The sequence below is a fragment of the Macaca fascicularis genome, chromosome 11, assembly GCF_037993035.2.
Source record: "Macaca fascicularis isolate 582-1 chromosome 11, T2T-MFA8v1.1".
NCBI lineage: Eukaryota > Metazoa > Chordata > Mammalia > Primates > Cercopithecidae > Macaca > Macaca fascicularis.
The window spans coordinates 113,910,358-113,932,187 of NC_088385.1; the positions used below are offsets into that span (position 1 = coordinate 113,910,358).

The window sequence follows — 21,830 nt, forward strand, 5'->3', positions numbered from 1 at the left end:
GTGACTTGCTTTATTGTGATGTCTGCTTTATTGCAATATTTACTTTATTGTGGTGGTCTGGAACCAAACTTGTAACATCTGCCAGGTATGCCTGTATCAAGAATTGTAATTGTTAGCTACTAAAAGGTGGTCAACAATGACAAGGAATAAAACAGGAGATAAGGCTACACTTCAGTATGGTAGGTAGTAGCCACTAGGCCACGTGTGGCTTCTGAGCACTGAAATGTGACTAGCTGGCATTAAGATGAGCTGGAAGTGTAAAATACACACAAGATTTCAAGAACTTCATATTTTTTTAAAACTCCTTTTATATAGAATATTTTAGATATACTGTACTGAATAAATCATTAAAATTAATTTCACCTGTTTCTTTTTACTTTTTTAAAGTGGCTATTAGAAAATTTTAAATTTAACATGTTTCTGTTGGATGGTACTGCTCTAAGGTGTTCAAAAGTACCAACTGCAGAAAGCAGCTGCCACCTCTATGGGGAGGGAAAATAAGCAAGGAATGAATAAAAAAACTTAACAAAAGCTCCCTTCCACTAAGTCACTGAGATTCACGGGTCATTGGATGGAGCGTGCTGCCACAGGAACACACAACCTTCCCTGTAAAGAAACTTACCAGAGGGCAGTGACCAAAACTGTTTCATACCAATAACCTGCTGGTTGGCTGGGAAACTTCCTGGCAGGTATGGGCTAACTGGAGGTGATCTGTAGAAGCTGTCCACCAGGTGGCATAGAAACTTATCAGAGGATATAAGTAGGCTTACACAGAAATTCACCAGAGGGTGTATGTAGGCTGCAGCTGGTTCAGAAGGGCTGCTGAGGTGAATGCTACTGACCCTCCTGCATACTCATCTGCTGGCCCAGGGAAAAAAAGCACAAGTATATCAAGAAGAAAAGTTCTCTCCTGCTGTGACCTTGCAGAGCACCACCAACAATGTCTTTTGATAAAGCCTAATATCTAGCCAGCTGGCAAAGGAGAAATGTTTACAGTGTCCAGCTCCAGTATCACACAGTAGGGCAAGGTAGGTTTGGCGCTAAGAAATAATAAACTAATTAATGTATACCAATTTTCTTTATTGTTTTCTATTTCATTGATTCCCATTCCTCTTTATTTTTTGTTTTCTTTTTACTACCTACTATTGGTTTAAAGTGTTCTTTTTCTATCTTTAAGGTAGAAACTTAGTTCTTGATTTTTCCTTTTCTAATATAATATTGAAATATTATATTAGAAAAAATATTAATTTTCCTCTAAGCACTGCTTTAGCTGAATTCTGTAAATTTTGATATACAGTCTTCCCTTTATCTGCAGGAAATTGGTTCCAGGACCCCCTGTGGATACCAAAATTCATAGATGCTCAAGTACCTTATATAGAATGGTGTAGCATTAGAATATAACCTGGTGTGTCTATATATATATATTTTGTGTTTCTTTTTTTTTTTTTTTTTTTTGAGACAGAGCCTTACTCTGTCGCGCAGGCTGGAGTGCAGTGGTGCAATCTCAGCTCACTGCAACCTCCTGGGTTCAAGCGATTCTCCTGCCTCAGCCTCCTGAGTAGCTGGGATTATGGGTGTGCACCACCATGACTAGCTAATTTTTGTATTTTTAGTAGAGACAGGGTTTCACCATGTTGGTCAGGCTGGTCTTGCGCTACCAACCTTGTGATCTGCCAGCCTCGGCCTCCCAAAGTGTTGGGATTACAGGCGTGAGCCATCATGCCCAGCCTTTTAGAGACTTCGTTTTCTCAATTCTCTAATGGGTTCAAACAAAATAAGAGGAAAAAAAAAAAAAAACCTCTATAATTCTGTGTCATATTCACTTTCATCTCATTGTTAATATGGGAAACAATGATCTATTGTGAGTTTTTACATCTTAACCAGAGATGGAAGTCCCTAGCTACTCTTCTTTTTTTTTTTCTTTTTTTTTTGAGACAGGGTCTCGCTCTGTTGCCCAGACTGGAGTGCAGTGGCATGAATATGGCTCACTGCAGCATTAACCTCCTGGGTTGAAGTGATCCTCCCACCTCAGCCTCCTGAGTAGCCAGGACCACAGGCAAGCACCACCACACACAGCTAATTTTAAAAAATTTTTGTAGAAATGGGGTCTCAGCATGTTGTCCAGGATTATCTCCTTGTAAGAGCAGGTTTTTATTTTAAGCAACACGTAGTTACCTTTAAATTTCAATACTTGGATTTAACAGTAAGACTGCAAATAGCACCAACATATTTTCATTTGAGTAACTGGATATTCACTTTGCAATTTTTTTTTTAGAGAGGGTCTTGCTCTGTTGTCCAGGCTGGATTAGAGTGGCATGATCTCAGCTCATTGCAGTCTCAACTTTGCAGGCTCAAGTGATCCTCCTACCTCAGCCACTGGAGTAGCTAGGAGTACAGGTGTAGGCTACCATGCCCAGCTAATTTTTAAAATTTTCTGTAGAGACAGAGTCTCACTATGTTGCCCAGGCTGGTCTCAAACTCCTAGGCTCAAGCACTTGGCAATTTTAAGCACTAATATTTGTATCTATTTTTGTGTATTACAATTACTCGTTAATCAGAAAGGAGTATGAACAACAAAATGAATATAAAGTTCTTGGCTTGGTGTGGTGGTTCACACCTGTAATCTCAGCACTTTGGGAGGCCAAAGCCGGCAGACCACTTAAGGTCAGGAGTTCGAGACCAGCCTGGCCAACATGGTGAAACCTCATCTCTACTAAAAATACAAAAATTAGCTGGGCACAGTGGCACACTCCTGTAGTCCCAGCTACTCAGGAGTCTGAGGCATGAGACTCACTTGAACCCAGGAGGTGGAGGTTGCAGTGAGCTGAGATTGTGCCACTGCACTCTAGTCTGAGTGACAAAGTGACACTTGGTTTCAAAAAACAAAAACAAAAACAAAACAAAAGAAATAGAACTCCCAAACAATTAAAAAAAAAAGTTCTGAAGTCATAATTAATATACTGTGAAAATAATTAAGAAATGTAAAATTTGATAGTAAAACTAAAAGTTGTAAAGCACATATGTCCTAGGAGAAGGCATTTATTTTTAAATTGACAGTAAATTAAACAGTATAATTACATAAAAATGTTAAGCTACCTCAGAAAATAATCCAAATACAACGAAGTAAAACTCTAAAAATTTCCATCCATCCATCCATCATCCTTTCCTTCTGTTTCATAACTCTAGTCTTAGGGTCTAAACTACTATTTATATACTGAAGAGTCCTAAATTTAGTCCAGACTTCTCCCTGAGCACTAGACTTGAATGCCTTCTCAACATGTACACTAAGATGCCTAAAAGGCATCCCAAATTAAAAATTTATAAAATGAACTCCTTATTTTTCCCTTAAACTTGTTCCTCCATAGTCTTTGTTATTCCATTAAATGGGAATCCATCCTACCATGTGTCCAGGCTAAAAACTTAGAGTCATCCTTGACTCTCATATATCACATACAGGCAAACCTTATAGCCTCTATTTAAAAAATATATCCAAAACCCTACCACTTCTCAACACCTCTATAGCTACCCTGGTCCTGGTCATCATCATCTTATTCCTAAGTAACTGCCATGGCTTCCTAACTGATCTTTCTGCTTCTTCCTCTACAATACTTTCAACCCCCTGTGTATTCTCCACAAACAGTCAGAGAAATTCTTTTAAATCATGAGTTAAATCATGTCACTCTTCTACTCAAAACTCTCCAATGGCATCCACTTCAGTCCGAGTAAAGGCTGAAGTTCCTAACATGATTATAGAGCCCTATGATCTGGCTTCCAGCCACCTCTCTGACGCCATTTCTTCTTTTCACTCACTGTGCCCTAGACACTGGCCTTCTTGTTGTTCCCTAAACAAATCATGCACATGTCTACTTCAAGGCCTTTGCTAACTGCTGTTTCCTCTGCCTTCCATGCTCCTTCCCCATGTTTCAGTTAGCTTAGTGGAATTATTAATTCTCAAAATTCTGTCAGGTAACTGGATAGTTCTTTTATTGGTTTCACTTGGATCTGCTCATGAGGCTGTAATTCACTGGCAGCCTGGCTGGGGCTGGAGTGCCTAAGATAGTCAAACACACATCTCAGACTTTGATGTTGGCTGTTGTTTGGTCCAATCTCTGTATGTGGCCTCCCAAAGTTAGATATTCTACCCCAGGCTTTCTTACATGATAGATGGAGCATCCTAAGAGGGGAAAAGTAGAAGTTGAAAGGTCGCTTAAGGCCTAGGATTTAGAATTCACAATGTCTTCTTTGACACTTGGTTAAAACAAGTTATAAGGGCAAGTCAGGTTAAAGGGGGTAGGGAAATAAATGCTACCTTTTGAAGGAAAGAGCTGCAAAATATTGTGGATATGATATACCACACCCCAGATGCATGGCTCACTCCTTTCATGTTTGCTCAAATGTCACCTTATCAGTGAGGCCTTCTATGATTCCACATAAAGTAACTAACTTTCCCTCACCTTGACATTTACTATCCCACATTTTACTCTTCTCTATAGCACGCATCACCACCTGACATTGTACATTTACTTATTTGTTTACCATCTGTCTCCTTCCACTACAGTGTAAGCACCATGAAGATAGAAATTTTTTGTTTGTTTCACTACTGTATCTCCAGTACCTCGGACACAGCCTTGTATATAGCAGGCACTCAATTAGTATCTGTTGAATACATTCTATCAAGTATGTGTCATGAATTAATAAAGCAAGATCCAAAGTAACTTAAAAAAGCATAATATAAATTTTACTGTTGAAAAATGGTGGCTTTATATGTTCTTTTATTCTGTGATTTTGAACAAAACATTTTATAATGCTTCAGTGTGGCCATCTATAGACTTTAGCCATGTGTCTCTGTTTCTTAGATATAATGAGGCCGGGCACAGTGGCTCATGCCCGTAATCCCAGCACTTTGGGAGGCCAAGGCGGGTGGAGACTCCTGGATCCTGAAGCCAGGAGTTTAAGACCAGCCTGGTCAACTGGTGAAACCCCTTCTCTGCTAAGAATACAAAAATTAGCAAGGTATGGTGGTGCATGTCTATAATCTTAGCTACTTGGGTGGCTGAGACACAAGAATGGCTTGAGCCTGGAAGGCAAAGGTTGCAGTGAGCCAAGACAGCACTACCGCACTCCAGCCCAGGCAACAGAGCGAGACTCTCTCTCAAAAAAAATAAAAAACAGAAATAATTAAAAAAAAGAAATAGATATGAGAATGTTTTTTAAAAATCTAGATATTAATTATGCACTTAGTCTCTAAAACCAATAATTTAAACTCCTTATTAGAAGTTTCTAGGCCGAGGCGGGCGGATCACAAGGTCAGGAGATCGAGACCACGGTGAAACCCCGTCTCTACTAAAAATACAAAAAATTAGCCGGGCGCGGTTGTGGGCGCCTGTAGTCCCAGCTACTCGGGAGGCTGAGGCAGGAGAATGGCGTGAACCCGGGAGGCGGAGCTTGCAGTGAGCCGAGATCGCGCCACTGCACTCCAGCCTGGGCGACAGAGCGAGACTCCGTCTCAAAAAAAAAAAAAAAGAAGTTTCTGCAGGGCCTAGAAAAAGTCACCTTGTTAGCCTATATTAAGTCAAAGTTTAACTTAGAAAAAAAACTAAGTAAAAAAACGCCAGAAAAAATGATGATAGTTTATTAGATATATATGTGTTTACTTATGTGTGTATAAAAATGTTCTGACCCATTCCTGAATCTACTCCTTATAAACAGAATAAATTGAGTGAATGACACAGAAGAAAGATACATACTAGGGGAGATATCAGTACTGGAGCCACTGCCACAACTATCCCAATTAACTAAGGGCACTGTTACCAGGTCTAAACTAGTCTTACCTCCAATGTGGAAAACCAGATTAATTACCTATTAAAAATCCCACTACTTGCTGTACTAGAACCATATTAAGACCTGAGACACTAATTAAGTGACTCAGCTAGTTAATGACAGAAGAATCTTCTCCCTCAGAGAAACTGTGGTTTTGATGGTTAGGGTGAAGGTGGGGGATGATATGCTTTTAATTGTATATCCTTTCAGCCTTTTTTTCCTAAAAAAAAAGACACATGCATGTTGAACCTATAAGCAAAAAGTAAAAATCAAAACATTAATTCAATAAAAAAGGAATTAATTCCCTCTATGGCTCTAGATATGGTAAATAAATCTAAAAGGAAGTTTTCATAAATGGCATTTTATACAGACTACTATATGCAGCTAAAGAAAAAATCAGAATAAAATAATAAGTACTATATGTATATGTATGTGTTCATGTATTTGTATATTATGGCCCATGTGGAAATCCTCTGCCAAATTGATAAGATAGGACATCATTTAAATACAGAAGATAGTTTGGTCCAATAATGTGCTATTTTAGGCAGAAGAAATCTCAAAACAAAGAACACTCGCTGGTTTGAAAAACGTTGGTTCAAAACAAGTAAATAAGAATTTTATTATTTTAAAGTAACTAGGGTTAGGTGCTATGGCTCATGCCTGTAATCCCAATGCTTTAGGAGGTTGAGGGAGGAAGATTGTCTGAGGCTAGAAGATTGAGACTAGCCTGGGCAACACAGCAAGACTACCAAAAAAAAAAAAAAAATTAGCCGAGTATGGTGGTATACAACTGCAGTCTTAGCTATTCAATTCTGTAGTCCTAGGATCACCTGAGCCCAGGAGTTTGAGGCTGCAATGAGCTACGATGGCACCACTGCACTATAAGCGGGGCAACAGAGCGAAACTCTGTCTCCCTGGCCCCAAACAAAAAAAGGCAACTCCACTTAGGATTCATTTTATTTATGCCAAACAGATTTAGAGATAGGGTTGAAACAATTATCCACACACACTCTTACACTCATGAGTTGCTGATAAATTATTATCATTGCTTCTGATATGCTTTCTTGTTAGAACTCTCCCAAATACCTAGGTTAAATTCTAAGTTGATGTATTACAGTTGTGAACACTCTTTAATGAATGTAAATTTTCACTAACATTAAATGTGTCTTTCATACAAGCAAAAAAAAAAAAAAAAAAAAAAGGGCTAAGTAATGTTAATTTGATTCCCAGCACTGGGGATTGATCTTCTCATTCACAGAAAGGAGCTGTTCCCTTCTACATTAAGAAATACAAATAGAAACATTGCTATTTCAAAATCTGATGAATCAAATGCTTCAAGAAAAAGCAGATACACATTTATAAAGTCTAATAGTTGATATGGTTTGGAATCTATGTTCTCACCCAAATCTCAAGTTGAATTATAATCCCCAGTGTTGGAAGTGGGGCCTGGTGGGAGGTGATTGGATCATGGGGGCAGATTTCCCCCCTTGGTGCTCTGATTGTGAGTGAGTGCTTGCAAGATCTGTTCTTTTTTTTTTAAGTGTGGCACCTCCCCACTTCTTCTCTCTTCCTCCTGCTCTGGCCATGTGAAGTTCTCACTTCCCCTTCACCTTCCACCATGACTGTAAGTTTCCTGAGGCCTTCCCAGAAGCCACTATGCTTCCTGTACAGCCTGCAGAATCGTGAGCCAATTAAATCTCTTTTCTTTATAAATTACCCAGTCTCAGATATTTCTTTGCAGCATATGTGAGAATGGACTAATACAGTAATAAACAGGAAGAGATGAATATAAAAAGGGCAATGAGGAAACTCAGTTTCTGGTCTGGGCATTTCCATGAGCTAGTTGTATGATTTTGGGCAACTCATTTACTCTCTAGGCCTAATTTTTTTCATTTCGAAAAATGGGAAGAAAAAATAATAGGTATTTCAAACATTTTTAAAGATTTTTAAGCTCCTACTAAGTTTTTTAAAAAGCACTACAGTGCCAGGCACGGTGACTCACACCTGTTACCCCAGCACTTTGGGAGTTCGAGGCAGGTGGATCACCTGAGGTCAGGAGTTTGAGACCAGCCTGATCAACATGGTGAAACCCTGTCTCTACTAAAAGTACAAAATTAGCCAGGCATGGTGGCATGCGCCGGCAATCCCAGCTACTCAGGAGGCTGAGGCAAAAGAATCACTTGAACCCAGGAGGCAGACGTTGCAGTGAGCCGAGATCGCACCACTGCACTCTAGCCTGGGCGATAAGAGCGAGACTCCATCTCAAAAAAAGAAAAAAAAAAAAGCACTACATGTTCTGTATTATTGGTAAAATGTCCATTGTTACAACCCTTTGACCCAGAAAGTCTTCTAAGAATTATCTCACAAATGTACTGGCCCATGTGAACAAAGATTCATAAATGTGGACAAGTATGTTCACTGGCATTTGTATTAACAAAAGGCCTACAGAGAAAATAATTAAACGTTCAGTAGAAAGCTAGTTTAAAAAATTATAGCCATCTACAAAATGGAATACTATGAAGTCATCTGAAAGACTGAGGAAATGATATGGAACAACTTCTATATGGATATGTGAATAAAGCATGGCAGAGAATGGCGTGTATAGTGTGTCATTTCAACTTTTAACAAAGGGGATAGTAACACAGACACAAACACATGGATATGTGTGTGTGTGTGTGTGTAATATGCACACACACACAAAAATTCTTTTTATATGCAAAAAATATTTCTAATTGGATACACAATAAACTGGAATTGGATACATAAGAAACTGGTAGTAGTTGTTGCTTCTGGGAGGGGAACTAGCAGTTTAAGGTAGAAGAAAGATTGAACTTTTCATTGTAAACTATTTTCCCACTGTCAGATTTTTACCACGTGTAGCTTTTTCATTAAATAAAGAAAAAAAATCACACAAAAATTTTACCTGAAAATACTTATATTCTCTACACCTTAAATTAGCCAAAAAACCTTATTTACCAAATATGTAATATTCTCTGAGAAAATATTGTTTTATGCAAATATTTTTCAAATTACCTTGAAAAGCCTGGGAAACACATCTGCTGGTTGTCCACGAATCACAAACAGACGGGAGTTTAATTTTCGTAGATTGGCATCAAGATCCTCAAGACACTGAAGCAAAAATCTAGAGAGAAGAAAATATTATTTAAATTATTAAAAATATATATTTAGAAGACATAAATTATTACAAAATCATGTTATTCTAAAAGTTGAAATGCCAACCTATCATCTTATTACCTCTTATTGATATATAAATTACTTTTTCCAAAAACCATACTAATATATATTTTTTAATTACAGCACAAATTACCTAGTATTTTAATGAAATACTGAATAAAATCACTAATTTTCATTAAATAAAAGTGACTTAGCAAAAATTTAATTTGTGAACATAAAAATATATAAAGAAGTATCAAAGCAATTAAAGAAATTGGTTTCATTATTTAAACTTGATGAAATACTTTCTACACGAAAATGGCTTTTCATATAGAAAGGAAAACTTGAAAAATCTAGAATATCTGCTACTGGGGGGAAAAAACCAGAAACATCCTATATAATGAATAAGCAAGTGAATAAGAATATCATGGTAAAAAGGAATCTGAGGGGACAAAAAAAAAAAAAAAAAGAATATGAGTACTTTTCTGTAATATTGTAATCGTTTAAGAGATCGAAATCATAATGCCCATTTTCAAGTTTCTAATTTATTAAAAAAGAAACTAATAATAAGTAGATGCCAAATTATGTGGTTATTAATTCTCTGAGTGTAGAAAATGCCAGATTAACTTATAAAAATAAGAAAAGGTTTCATGGAGTTGGGGTGGAGATTATAGCTTTTTTCAATGAAGTAAGTAGTAAAAAGGCTTACACATGACAGACATCTAGGAAAATTCTGGGACAGTACCAGGAGACTGCTTACTTTGCATCTTCTGTTGTGAAGAAATGGAACATTCCCCAAGAGCAAATTTAAAAGAGATATCACCCATGGAAGGTCCAATCTTATTATTTGACTCATATTAATTTTCATCTAGATTCTGTTCTTTTCAGCTGGACATATCTTATTTCCTATTTTGCTTCTTTTATGTTCTTGATCTTAAGGTTAAGTATTTATCTGTCTTTTCCACAGGCCACATGGTCTTTCAGAATAGTGATTATGTCTTACTTGTGAAGAGGAGTGATTAAGAAGCAGGGAAATGCATATTCTAGAAGTGTACTATCTAATATGGTAACCAAAAGCCACATGTAGCCATTTAAATTTAAGTTAGTTAAATTTAAAAATCAGTTCCTTAGTCACACTTGCCACATTTCAAGTCCTCAACAGCCACATGTATCGCTGGTGGCTACCATACTGAACAGTATAGCTACAGAACCTTTCCATCATTGCAGAAAGTTCTAATGGACAGATTGTTCTAAAAAGTTGCTTGGTCTAGATCATTTTGTTCTCTTAACCGATTCCGATCCCATCGTTTCACTAAATAAGTCTTGTTGATTTTTTACAACTGTAGTTATTAGTGACATAAGTACACTAATCAGGTCTGACACTTCTTCCTCTTTAGGAGCACCATCTTCCTCCTTAGGAGCACAGCTTGAAGAGTCACAGTGCTATATTTTTATGAGGATGTTAAAGACATCCCACCATTTCACCTTAAGAAATCTCATGGGTTTCCAAGTAGGAGGCAATCCTTTCTATCCCCACATTTATATTTTATCACATCCCTTTTCTGCCTTGGTTTGTAGTCACCTCCCCAACACCTGATCCCCATCTTAACCCACCCACTACCAATGTACAAATACTTCAGGGGAGAAGACTGTTGTTGTTAGATGGATAGTGATATAAAAGCATCGGAGTTTAATAAAATTATCTCCAACTATGAATAATTTATCATGTCTGGTAACAAACGTTTATTGGGAAGCATCTAATTTTATGTATTTGCTTGGCAAGAGGAGTTACTAGACAGAAGATAAAAAAGTTTTTACACAGATCAAAAATTAAGAAGTTGAAAGAACTAGCAATTTTAAGTTTTCTTAAATTGAAACAGTACAAAACTTAAATGTCCTGGAGGGGTAATCTAAGGCAATAATAATCCCCTAATCTCTGTTGCAACATTAGTTTCAAAATCTTCCCCACCAAAAATGAGGAAGAACTGAGAACAGCAAGAGTTCTCCATGTTCAACTTTTTGGTCAAAACGATTCTATGTGGTACAAGAGTTCAATGACAGTAAGATGGGAAAAGAAAATAAACCCAAAGGACATGATTAATTCATAAAATGAAGAATTAAGTATGATTAATAATTAATAACCTTTCCCTTTCTTAATAGGCTGAATAAGCATTCTTAATGCCTTTAATAAACTTTTTTTTTTTTTTTTTTTTTGAGACAGGATTGTGCTCTGTTGCTAAGGCTGGAATGCAGTGGTGCAATCATGGGTCACTGCAGCCTTGACTTCTCCCACCTAAGACTCTAGAGCGACTGGGACCACAGACATATGCCACCATGCCCAGCTAATTTTTGTAGTTTTTGTAGAGGTGGGGGTCTCCCCACGTTGTCCAAGCTGGTCTTGAACTCCTGGCCTCAAGTCGTCCTCCCACCTCAGCCTCCCGAAGGGCTGGGATTACAGGCATGAACCATCACAGGCCTGGCCTTAATAAACATTATATGAACCAAACAAATGCACAGAATGATATGGACTAAAGTAATGTGGTGCAATGGGAAAAGTTTTGAAACCTAAGAATTTTGTTTTGGTACTTCAGGAAACAAAGGACTAAAAGCTGTATTGAAGTATGGTGTTCTTCTTCCACAGATATAATTTACATCTCTCATTTCACATAAAAGTTACATAGATTTAAAAAATAGAAGAACTTAAAAAATAATATAGGTACTTTGTAATCAAATATTTTAAGTAGAAAAGATCTGAGAAGAAAAGCAAAAGAGAAGGCTAAAGTAGAACACACTATGATGCTATTCTTTGTTATAAAGCTTTTAAAACTACTTGCATATATTACTTTGATAAAATAAAATTTACATTGCATGTATCTACTTTTGTTTATATGTGCACAAGAAAATAATTGGAAAATTACTTACCAAACTATTAATCATACCTCCCCCTTAGGAAGTGGGGGTTTGAGATAGGAGTGAGAAAGAGAGAAACAAACACATTTTTTTAACTTCATAAAAAAGTTAAAAATTGATAATTAGCATACATTTCTTCAAAGTAGAAGAAAAATGAGATATGCTATATATGTTTCTGGTTTAATATATGGTGAATATCTTTTCGAGGCAATGGACATACTTCTACAGCACCAATTTTCATAGTTTCATAGTACTCCATTGCACAGACGTCCTATAATTTAACAAGTCTATCAACAAATTACTATCCTTAAATCAATCCTGAAAAGTCCTATCTAGTCTCCTCATCTGTAAAATTGGGACAGTAATAGGACCTGTCTCATAGCATTGTTCGTGAGAATTAAATAAATTAACTATGTGAAGCTCTTAGAATAGTGCCTGACCACAGTAAGTACAATTATATACTATTACTTTTTAGTGTTCTCCTTCCTTTTCACTTCTATTTTTGCTACAATAATTCTAGTTCATATTATCTCTTGCTTGTATTTACTGCAATGCCTTTAAATAGATCTGCCTACTAACAATCTCTCTCCGTTCTAATTCATTTTATACGCAATTCCAAATCTTCATGAGGCACACCTTCCTATACAAAGGTTTTCAGTGACTCAATCCTTATACAATACACAACAAATTATTAACCTAGGGTTCTAGGATGATTTCCTACCTCACACCCCTTTCTCACACCAAATCAAACTTCTCTTTCACCACACATTCAATCTCCTGGCCCTTTCCTTGGCTTGTAGTACCTTTCCCAATTCCCATCCCTTTAAGTTCATATCCCATTAACCTTAAATCTTCTAGCTGAAAGTCACTTCTATATCTTCTGAACCTCTGAGGTGCATGACGTCCTTCAGAGGATGAAAAAATTTTACCTCTATATAATATATACATATATATAAAATAAATAATATATTTTATATATATATAAAATAAAACCTCCTCCTGATGGATTTCAAAGTAAGTCAGTCTCTCCCCCTCTCTCTCTTTCTGAGACAGGGTCTTGTTCTGTCGCCCAGGTTGGAGTGCAGTGGCACGATCTCAGCTCACTGCCTCCACCTCCCAGGTTCAGGCAATTCTTGTGCCTCAGCCTCCCAAGTGGCTGGGATTACAGCAGTATGCCACCACACCTGGCTAATTATTTTTGTATTTTTAGTAGAGATAGGGTTTCACCATGTTGGCCAGGCTGGTCTTGAACTCCTGACCTCAAGTGATCCACCTGCCTCAGCCTCCCTGAGTGCTGGGATTACAGACATGAGCCATCAGGCCCTCTAACTACAGTTTTCTTAACCTCTATTTTGGTTTCTATATTTGGCAAATAAATCTCATTACATGCCTTGTATAATTTGTTGAAAAGATTAGAAACAGGATTAAATGACGTAGTAGGGATGTCTTGTATAACTGCTAAAAGGATTAGAAGCCTCATAAAATCACCTAGTAGAGTCTCTAGTACATGATAGCTATGTATCAAACAGAAGTTGTTATTTTCCCTTGAGAATAATTCCTGTTTTTTTTTTTTTTTTTTAAAGAAACACCTCATGCATTTCTATGTGTAAATACTTGGGCATGACAAAAGAAAACATGAATTAGCTGGATGCCTATACCTGTATATAGAATTACTTTGAACTCATAACTTCATCTGAATGTGACTTTGAACTACGATTTCAAGGAAACCTTTCCCAGTAGCAAGGTCAATGTGACTATGAATATTATAAAACAAAGTACAATGCAATTAAGACTCAACTAATCTCTAAGCATATAATTTTTCCTTGATAATACCTCCAACAGCCCAGGTTCAAAGTATCAACTCAGTGATGGGTGTGATTTCTTTTTAATGCTGAATAAATAATGTTACTTCAAAACTATACAAAATCTAATGCTCAATCCTCTACCCTTAACTGGAAAAAGGATTAGATCTGTTAGAGTTCAGATTCAGTGTGTTCCAAGGAACACACCAAGTTCAACCTTAATGTAATAGAAATGCATGTGCTCTGGGACGCTCAATATTGAATGAATGATTTATTTTTAATATATTCCACTGAAAATACATATGATATCATCTTAATAGGAACATACTTTCATACCTTCTCCAATTTGGCATATATATTATTTTCTTGAACTACACGCATTTGAAGGCTCAGTTAATAATGCTATTAACTACATACAACAGATTGCTTTTTAAGTAGACCAAATGATAGTAAAACTTACATTACATCCCTTCATATAACTATACTGCCTACATAGAAGCACAGTCCTCATATTAATTACAATACTGAATGCACCACTTTAAAATAAATTGAAGAGATACTAGGTGACAAAATATATTTCTTCACTTTAAACATTTTAAGGATGTTTTTTTCCTCCAGAGATCACTATCTATTGCTATTATTTTAAAAATTATCTGCAGTAAGCTTCCTTATACCACTTCCAAAAGATGACTTCAGCATGAATCAACAGAAATATTTTCCTAAAGTAGGTCATTGCTATAGCAACCAGTGGACGGTTTAGTATACTCCGTCACAATGACCTACTTTCCAGTCTGTGCTAGAACAGCTTTATATAACTAGAATTTCTAGTTCTGTCTATGAAACAGTCCAAAAAAGGCAATGGTAAGATACAACATAATCCTATTGCTGCTGAAAACAAGGCATTAAGAACTAACATGTATTATACCAGAGTAAAGCCATGTGGTTCCGTATGCTAGTTTGTAAAATATATCTTACACACTCAGCAACAAAAACTACACTTACAGTATCTAAACAAGAACAACTCATTGCTGACCCCAAAGAACTGATGCAAAGAATATAAACTAAAATCACTAAAACTACAAGAATAACCTTATTATCCACATAAAACAAGAGTTAAATGTAGAAAAAAATTAAAGTTCTGTATACACTATCACAAAGAAAAAAAATGGAGATTCTCAGTCATTAACCAGTCTGTTATATTTTATTAGAGATTTAAAAAATATAACAATTTGTGTCTGTATAAATTTAATAAAGTTTACATATGCTCTTTTTTCTGGTTTGTAACAAATTTTTAGTGTTTTCATCTAACTTAATTCTATTTAAATTGTCTGGATATTTGTGATACACATTCTCCCTGAAGATAAGAGTTTAATGTTCAATAAAGATGAAATATATCTTTTAAAAGCAAATTTTGCATTTGCCAGACTCTAAAAGCCATAAACCAGTAGACCTGTATCACTTTTTATAACTAATATTTTGCAATGCCCTCTTTTAAATCCTGAAATAAAAGACCTAGATAATATAACATATCCATACACACAATTTTAAAGCATTAATATAATGCTTTAATTGAAACATACAGGAGAAATTAAAGAAAAGTCATTTATATTTTAAAAAGAAATAACATGTACTTCTAGAGGTAAATACATGAGCACGATATAAGGAGACAATGAATTAAAACTCAATGTCCACACCTACATATAGAATCATTTTAAATTTAACAGCTATAAAACAGACTAATACAGTTGTGTTACTAGTGACTCAAACACCATATACCATGAGTGATACTGTCTTTGGTGATGCGATTTTCTTAAATATTGACCAAGACAGTAAAGTTCAGAAAAAAAGCAAAGTACAATATTTCCTTTATTTATATAGGTGATAAATGCATTCCAGGAAAACTCAGTGTATGTTAAAATTGTGTTTAAAAAACCCTACTGTTTATACATAAAGACTTAAGTCTCTAGGTTCAGAACACTATGAATAAGTTTTTCACTTACATTAAACATCTGGAAGAACATTTGAAATTTATGTGAAACTCAGAAAAACTATTTTATTTACTTATTTATTTTAGAGATAGGGTCTCATTATGTTGCCCGGGCTGGTCTCAAATTCCTGGAATCAAGTGATCCTCCCATCTCGGTTCCTGAATAGCTGGAACTACGTGCATGCACACTATGGCACCTAGAGACAACTATTTATTTTGAGGGATTACTGTGAGTACTGAAAGAAATCTTCCATTCTTGGCCTCTCCTTACTAATTCCACTAGCACCTTCCGGACACAGTGGCTCATGCCTGTAACCCCAGCACTTTTGGGAGGCCAAGGTGGGTGGATCGCTTGAGCGCAGGAGTTCGAGACCAGCCTGAGCAACATAGGGAGACCTCATCTCCACAAAAAATACAAAAAAAACTAGCCAGGCATGGTGGCGCATGCCTGTAGTCCTAGCTACTTGGGGTGGGCTGAGGCAGGAGGATCAATTGAGCCTGGGAGGTTGAGGCTGCACTGAGCTGGCTGTGATCATGCCATTGCACACTGTACTCCAGCCTGGGCGACAGAGTGAGATCTTGCCTCAAAAAAAAAAAAAAAAAAAAAAAAATCAATCATTATGACAAACAAAAATTCCTCTACAAAATTTCTAAAATGCCTTTGAAGGAGTGATACTGTTAATTACTTCTATAATTTCAATCACTGATTTGAGTCATACAAAGATAAATGAGGTTCCAATATCACAGAGCTTAAAACCTAAAAAAGGAACCTGAATATGTATATTATGTACATAAACACTACAGAACTGGCTATGGTAGAATACAACATATAAAATACAAATAGATATCACTAATGTGCTCTGAAAAATCAGGTGGGAGAAATCATTTCTGGATTTTTCTTTCCCTGTTTTGATATGGGGAGCGGCTTAGGCAAAAATTTCAAGGATGTGGTGGTGATGGTAGGCAGTGACCCTGAAGTATCAATACAATAGCTCGAGATATGGAAGGAGAATTAAAGGCCACTGGACTGTAGCCTGCAACTAGGCCTTGTTCACCACTTCCCACTGTCCAATTCCTGACATACAGCAGGAGTTCAATAAATATCTATCTAATGACTAAATAAATTAATGAAAGTAGAAGAAAGTGATTTTAAAGGCTTGATTCAATAGTCAATGAAGAAGGAACATAAATGGGAAATAATATTCTCTGAATGTCTATTGTGCTGGATACTTTACATATATTATACTCCCAACAACTTTACAAGGTATCTCATTTTTAAAATGATGGAATCTGAAACTCACCAAGGACACTTCCAAACCCAGGTAAACAATGAAGCAGAAAATTTAATCTGGATGTCTCTGACTCCAAACCACAGTGCTCTTTGTACTACATAATGCGACTTTCCTACAGAATATGTAATAATCTAAGATGTTTTAGGAAAATTAATTTGACAGCTTTAAGAACATTAACAATGACTAGAATATAGTTTTTGTCCTCAAGCTGAGGAACAGGCGTGTGTATCAATTAAGAAGAATTTAGGATATACCATGGTAACAAATCAGTCAAAACAGGTCTCATGACCAAGTTAGTCCTTGAAAAGGTAGGAAAGCATAATTTTCTTGCAGGAAGGGACACTGAATAACAGTGTACAGTAATGATGTTTACCACAATATCTGAGCATTGATATTATGTGCCATGTGACACATTTTATTATGAAGAATGTATTATGGCAGCCCAGAAGAAACTTAACTGTGTGGGGGTGGGGAAGGGGGCAGGGGAAGGCACAAAGAAGAAAAGATTTGAGTAGCGTTTAGAATTAATAGGTGTTGCTTAAGGTGATAAAGCAGAAATGGGCAACCAAAGCAGAAAAAATAGTATGTATTCTTAAATCACAGAAACTCAAAAAGAGCTAGGGGTTGGGGGTACCTGGGGAAGGACTGTAAGTATTATGCTTTCTATACTAAGGATGTATATTCTCTTCAAGACAAGCCTTAACATTTAAAACATATTCAAATCAATGTCAAAACAAACCTGTTATCAACTTCTGTTGTTGACAGTACACCGGATTAAGATATCCTAACAGAAATAACTAACAAACTGAGAAACAACAACAACAAAAGAAAAGTTCTTAAAATAATTCACTGGGTTGTCCAAAAAGCAAGAAGACATAATAGGTCACAGGAAGCTAAAGTCAGCTGTAGCCCTGGGGATCTCTGCAGAGCCCTCGGAACTCTGAGCTTCATCTGGGTTGAAGAGGACAGAAGACAAAGCCCAAGGCCCACCCAAAGGAAGCTAATAACAGATTCAATATAAAGCGGGCTTCCAAAAGCTTTAGTAAATAAGGCACAAATCCTTTTTTTTTTTTTTTTGCTTATTATACCCAGACTGCTCTGAAAGATAAAAATCTTAAGTCACAGATGAGGACTACAAGGAAACTTATCTGTCTCTAGCCAGTTTGGGTTGAAAGAAAATAAAATCTCTCCCTGAATGGAAAGGAAAAACAAGTAACTTTACAGTAGTGAATACTGGCAAGTACTACCTTAACCACACAATCAGAGTCAACATCACTAGGTCAATCATGTTGATATTACGTTCACTCTGACTTGATGTGATGAGAAAACAATTTCACCTCTGTGGTATTTTCCCCCAAACCCCTAGTTTAATTATAAAAAAAATCAGAGAAACCCAAATTGAGGGCCGTTCTACAAAAACATTTGACCAGTACTCAAAACCACAGAGGTCGTAACAAATAGAGAAAGCCTGAGAAACTGTTACAGAGGAGACAAAAGAGACATATGACTAGATGCAGTGTGGTATTCTAGATGGGACTGTGGAAAAGAAAAACTTAGTGGAAATCTGAATAAAGTCTGGAGTTTAGTTAGTACTATGGTTTCTTTTTCTTTTCTTTCTTTCTTTTTTTTTTTTTTGAGATGGAGTTTTGCTCTTGTTGCCCAGGCTAAAGTGCGGTGGCGCTCATTGCAATCTTGGCTCATTGCAACCTCTGCCTCCCGGGTTCAAGCGATTCTCCTGCCTCAGCTTCCCAAGTAGCTGGGACTACAGGCATGCGCGACCATGCCTGGCTAATTCTGTACTTTTAGTAGAGACGGGGTTTTGCTATGTTGGCCAGGCTGGTCTGGAACTCCTGACCTCAGGTGATCCACCTACCTCGGCCTCCCAAAGTGCTGGGATTACAGGCGTGAGCCACCACGCCTGGCCAGTACTATGGTTTCTTAGTTTTAATAAAAGCACCATGGAAATGGAAATGTTAGTATTACAGGAAACAGGATATAGAGCATACAGGAACTCTGTGTATTATCTCTGTGTATTTTCTACAAATCTAAAACTATTCAAAAAAATTTTATTAAAAAAATCCTCCAAGAATGAATCACCTCAACGCAAATTCATGGAACGTCTGTGGTCCCAAACACCTCAAGCCTGACAATGCGTTTTAAGTGGTCACAGGCTTGTTGTGCCCTGAGATAACTGTTACAGGCACACATACACACACACGCACACACACACACACGTACGTCACAAATCCTCTCTGTATTCTCAACTTTAAAACTCAGACTTCAGGCCAGGCATGGCGGCTCATGCCTGTAGTCCCAGAGCCCAGGAGTTCTAGACCAGCCTGGGCAACATGGAGAAACCCTGACTAAACTAGTTGGGCGTGATGGCATGCACCTGTAATCTCAACTACTTGGGAAGCAAAGGTGGGAGGATGGCTCAAGCCCAAGCGGTCAAAGCTACAGTGAGCCGTGATCACATCCCTGCACTCTAGCCTGCGTGACAGAGCAGGATCAATTTTAAATTGGCATCATTCATATGTTTTGAAATTAGAAAATACTTGAAGACTTGAAATGAAGAAAAACAGCAGAATAAATCCTTAAAAAGTAAAAAGAAGAACATGATAAAGAACAGAAATTAGTGAAAAAAGAACGCAAATTCATAAGAGAAACAGCAAAGCCAAAATGTATTATACAAAGAGACAATAATATAAATGTCTGACAAGAATAATTAGGAAAAAACAGGAGAGGGAAGAGTAAGAAATGTTAAGAATTTTTTTAAAAGTGGGGACATAATCTCAGATACTGCAGGGATTAAACAGAAATAAACAATTTTATGCAAACAAATTTGAAAACTTAGAAGAAATAAATTCCTTGCTAAAACTGACTCAAGAAATTTAAAACTTACCAAAATGGACTCAAGAGTAATAAAAGAAAAGGAATAGTTCTAAGTCACTAAATAAATTTTAGAGTCCATAGTTTAAAATCTTACAAGAAAAACACGAGTCAGTTAACTTTACAGATGAATTCTACCAAATATTCAAAGAATAGATAACTCTAATTTTAAAAAGGATTCTAATTTCATAAAGAGGATAGACAGAAAAGGAATATTCAACTTATTTTATGAGGTTAGATTTACCTTGACACCAAAACCAGACAAAGATAGGATAAAAGAAAAATTACAAACTAATTTCACTCATGAGCATATTATAACAGCAAACCAAATCCTGCAATATACAAAACATATTATATATCATGATCAAGTTGGGCTTATCCTCAGAAAGTTAAATCATTTAATATTTACAAATTGGTTACTGTAATTCACCTCATTCATAGAATAAAGAAGAAAAACTATATAACCAATTGACGAGATGTATAAAGAGTAGCAACAAAATCTCAATTCCCTTTAGCTTCAATAAACCAGAACTAGCAGGTAACATCCCTAATCTGAAAAAGGGTACCCATAAAAATACTTAGGGAAAACATCATATGTAAGTGTGAAATGTTGAAAGCACTTCCTTTAAGATTGGAAAGAAGACAAAGATGCCTGCTACCACTGCTTTCTACTCAATCTGGTAGGCCTAACTGATGTGGTGCAGGTTGAGCATCCCAAATCTGAAATGCTTCAAAATCCAACACATTTTGAGTGCTGACACTGTCAGAGGCATTTGAACCAGAGTGACTCCATCTTAAATAGGGCCTTGGTAAAATAAGGCTGAGACCTGCTGAGCTGTACTTCCAGGAAGTTAGGCATTCTTAGTCATAGGGTGAGACAGGAGGTTGGCGGGACTGGTAACGCAAGATACAGGTCACAAAGACCCTGCTGATAAAACAGAATGCAGTAAAGAAGCTAGCCAAAACCCACCAAACCAAGATGGAGACCTCTGGTCATCCTCATTATACATTATACACTAATTATAATGCATTAGCATGTTAAGACAGTCCCACTAATGCCATGACAGTTTACAAATGCCAAGACAACATCCAGAAGTTACCCGATATGGTCTAAAAAGAAGAGAAATCTTCACTTCTGGCAACTCTCCACCCCTTTTCCAGAAAACTCATGAATAAGCCACCTCTTGTTTAGCATATAATCAAGAAATAACCATAAGTATACTCAGTCAAGAAACCCATGCTGCTGCTCTGTTTAGGGAGTAGCCATTTTTTGTTTCTCTACTTGTCTAACAAACTCGCTTTCGTTTTACTCTGTGGACTTGCTTCAAATTCTTTCTTAAGTGAGTTCTAAGAACCCTCTCTTAAGGTCTGAATCAGAAGCCCATGTCTGGTAACATGACATCCAAAGGAAATGCTCAATGAGTTAGGTTGCTGAACTGGTAAATATAATGCCAATATTCAGAAATATGGGGAAAAATCTGAAATCCAAAACACTTCTGGTCCCAGGCATTATGGACAAAGGATACTCAACCTATAATAGAAGAAGAAGAAATAAAAGGTATAAGGATGGGAAAGGAAGAAGCAAAACCATGATTATTTATAGATAGGCAAATAAGTACTATTGATACAGAAAAAAATAAATACACAAATAAGCGTTTCAAAGGATTAAAATAACTCAATTTCTGGCATCAATTAGACTAATATAATCCTTATAACTTACACCTCTCTGATCTCAAAAACCACACAGAACTATTTATAGTCTAGAAATTGTATTAGTTCTTGTCTAATTCTAGAAACCACTGCATTGTGACTCTACCAGATTAGGCCAAATAAAGTATAAGATATACTTCTAGGATTTAAAGGATCTACATACAACTAAAATAACATCTGCCTAACATGTGTCCAAATCCCAGATCTATGAATAAAGCTTTTCTGTAGTCTAACAGCCCTATTTCA

General features: G+C 36.6%; 1 protein-coding gene across 4 annotated transcripts in view; it reads right to left on the reverse strand.

The window, feature by feature from the left end:
* CRY1 (cryptochrome circadian regulator 1) overlaps positions 1-21,830 on the reverse strand; it is a 106,820-nt gene that overhangs the window by 25,346 nt on the left and 59,644 nt on the right. For all 4 annotated transcript variants that reach the window (XM_005572120.5, XM_065524749.1, XM_005572119.4 and 1 more), the window contains exon 2: positions 8,854-8,962. In XM_005572120.5, the coding sequence (XP_005572177.3) occupies positions 8,854-8,962 (109 nt within the window). The remainder of the gene's footprint in view (positions 1-8,853; positions 8,963-21,830) is intronic.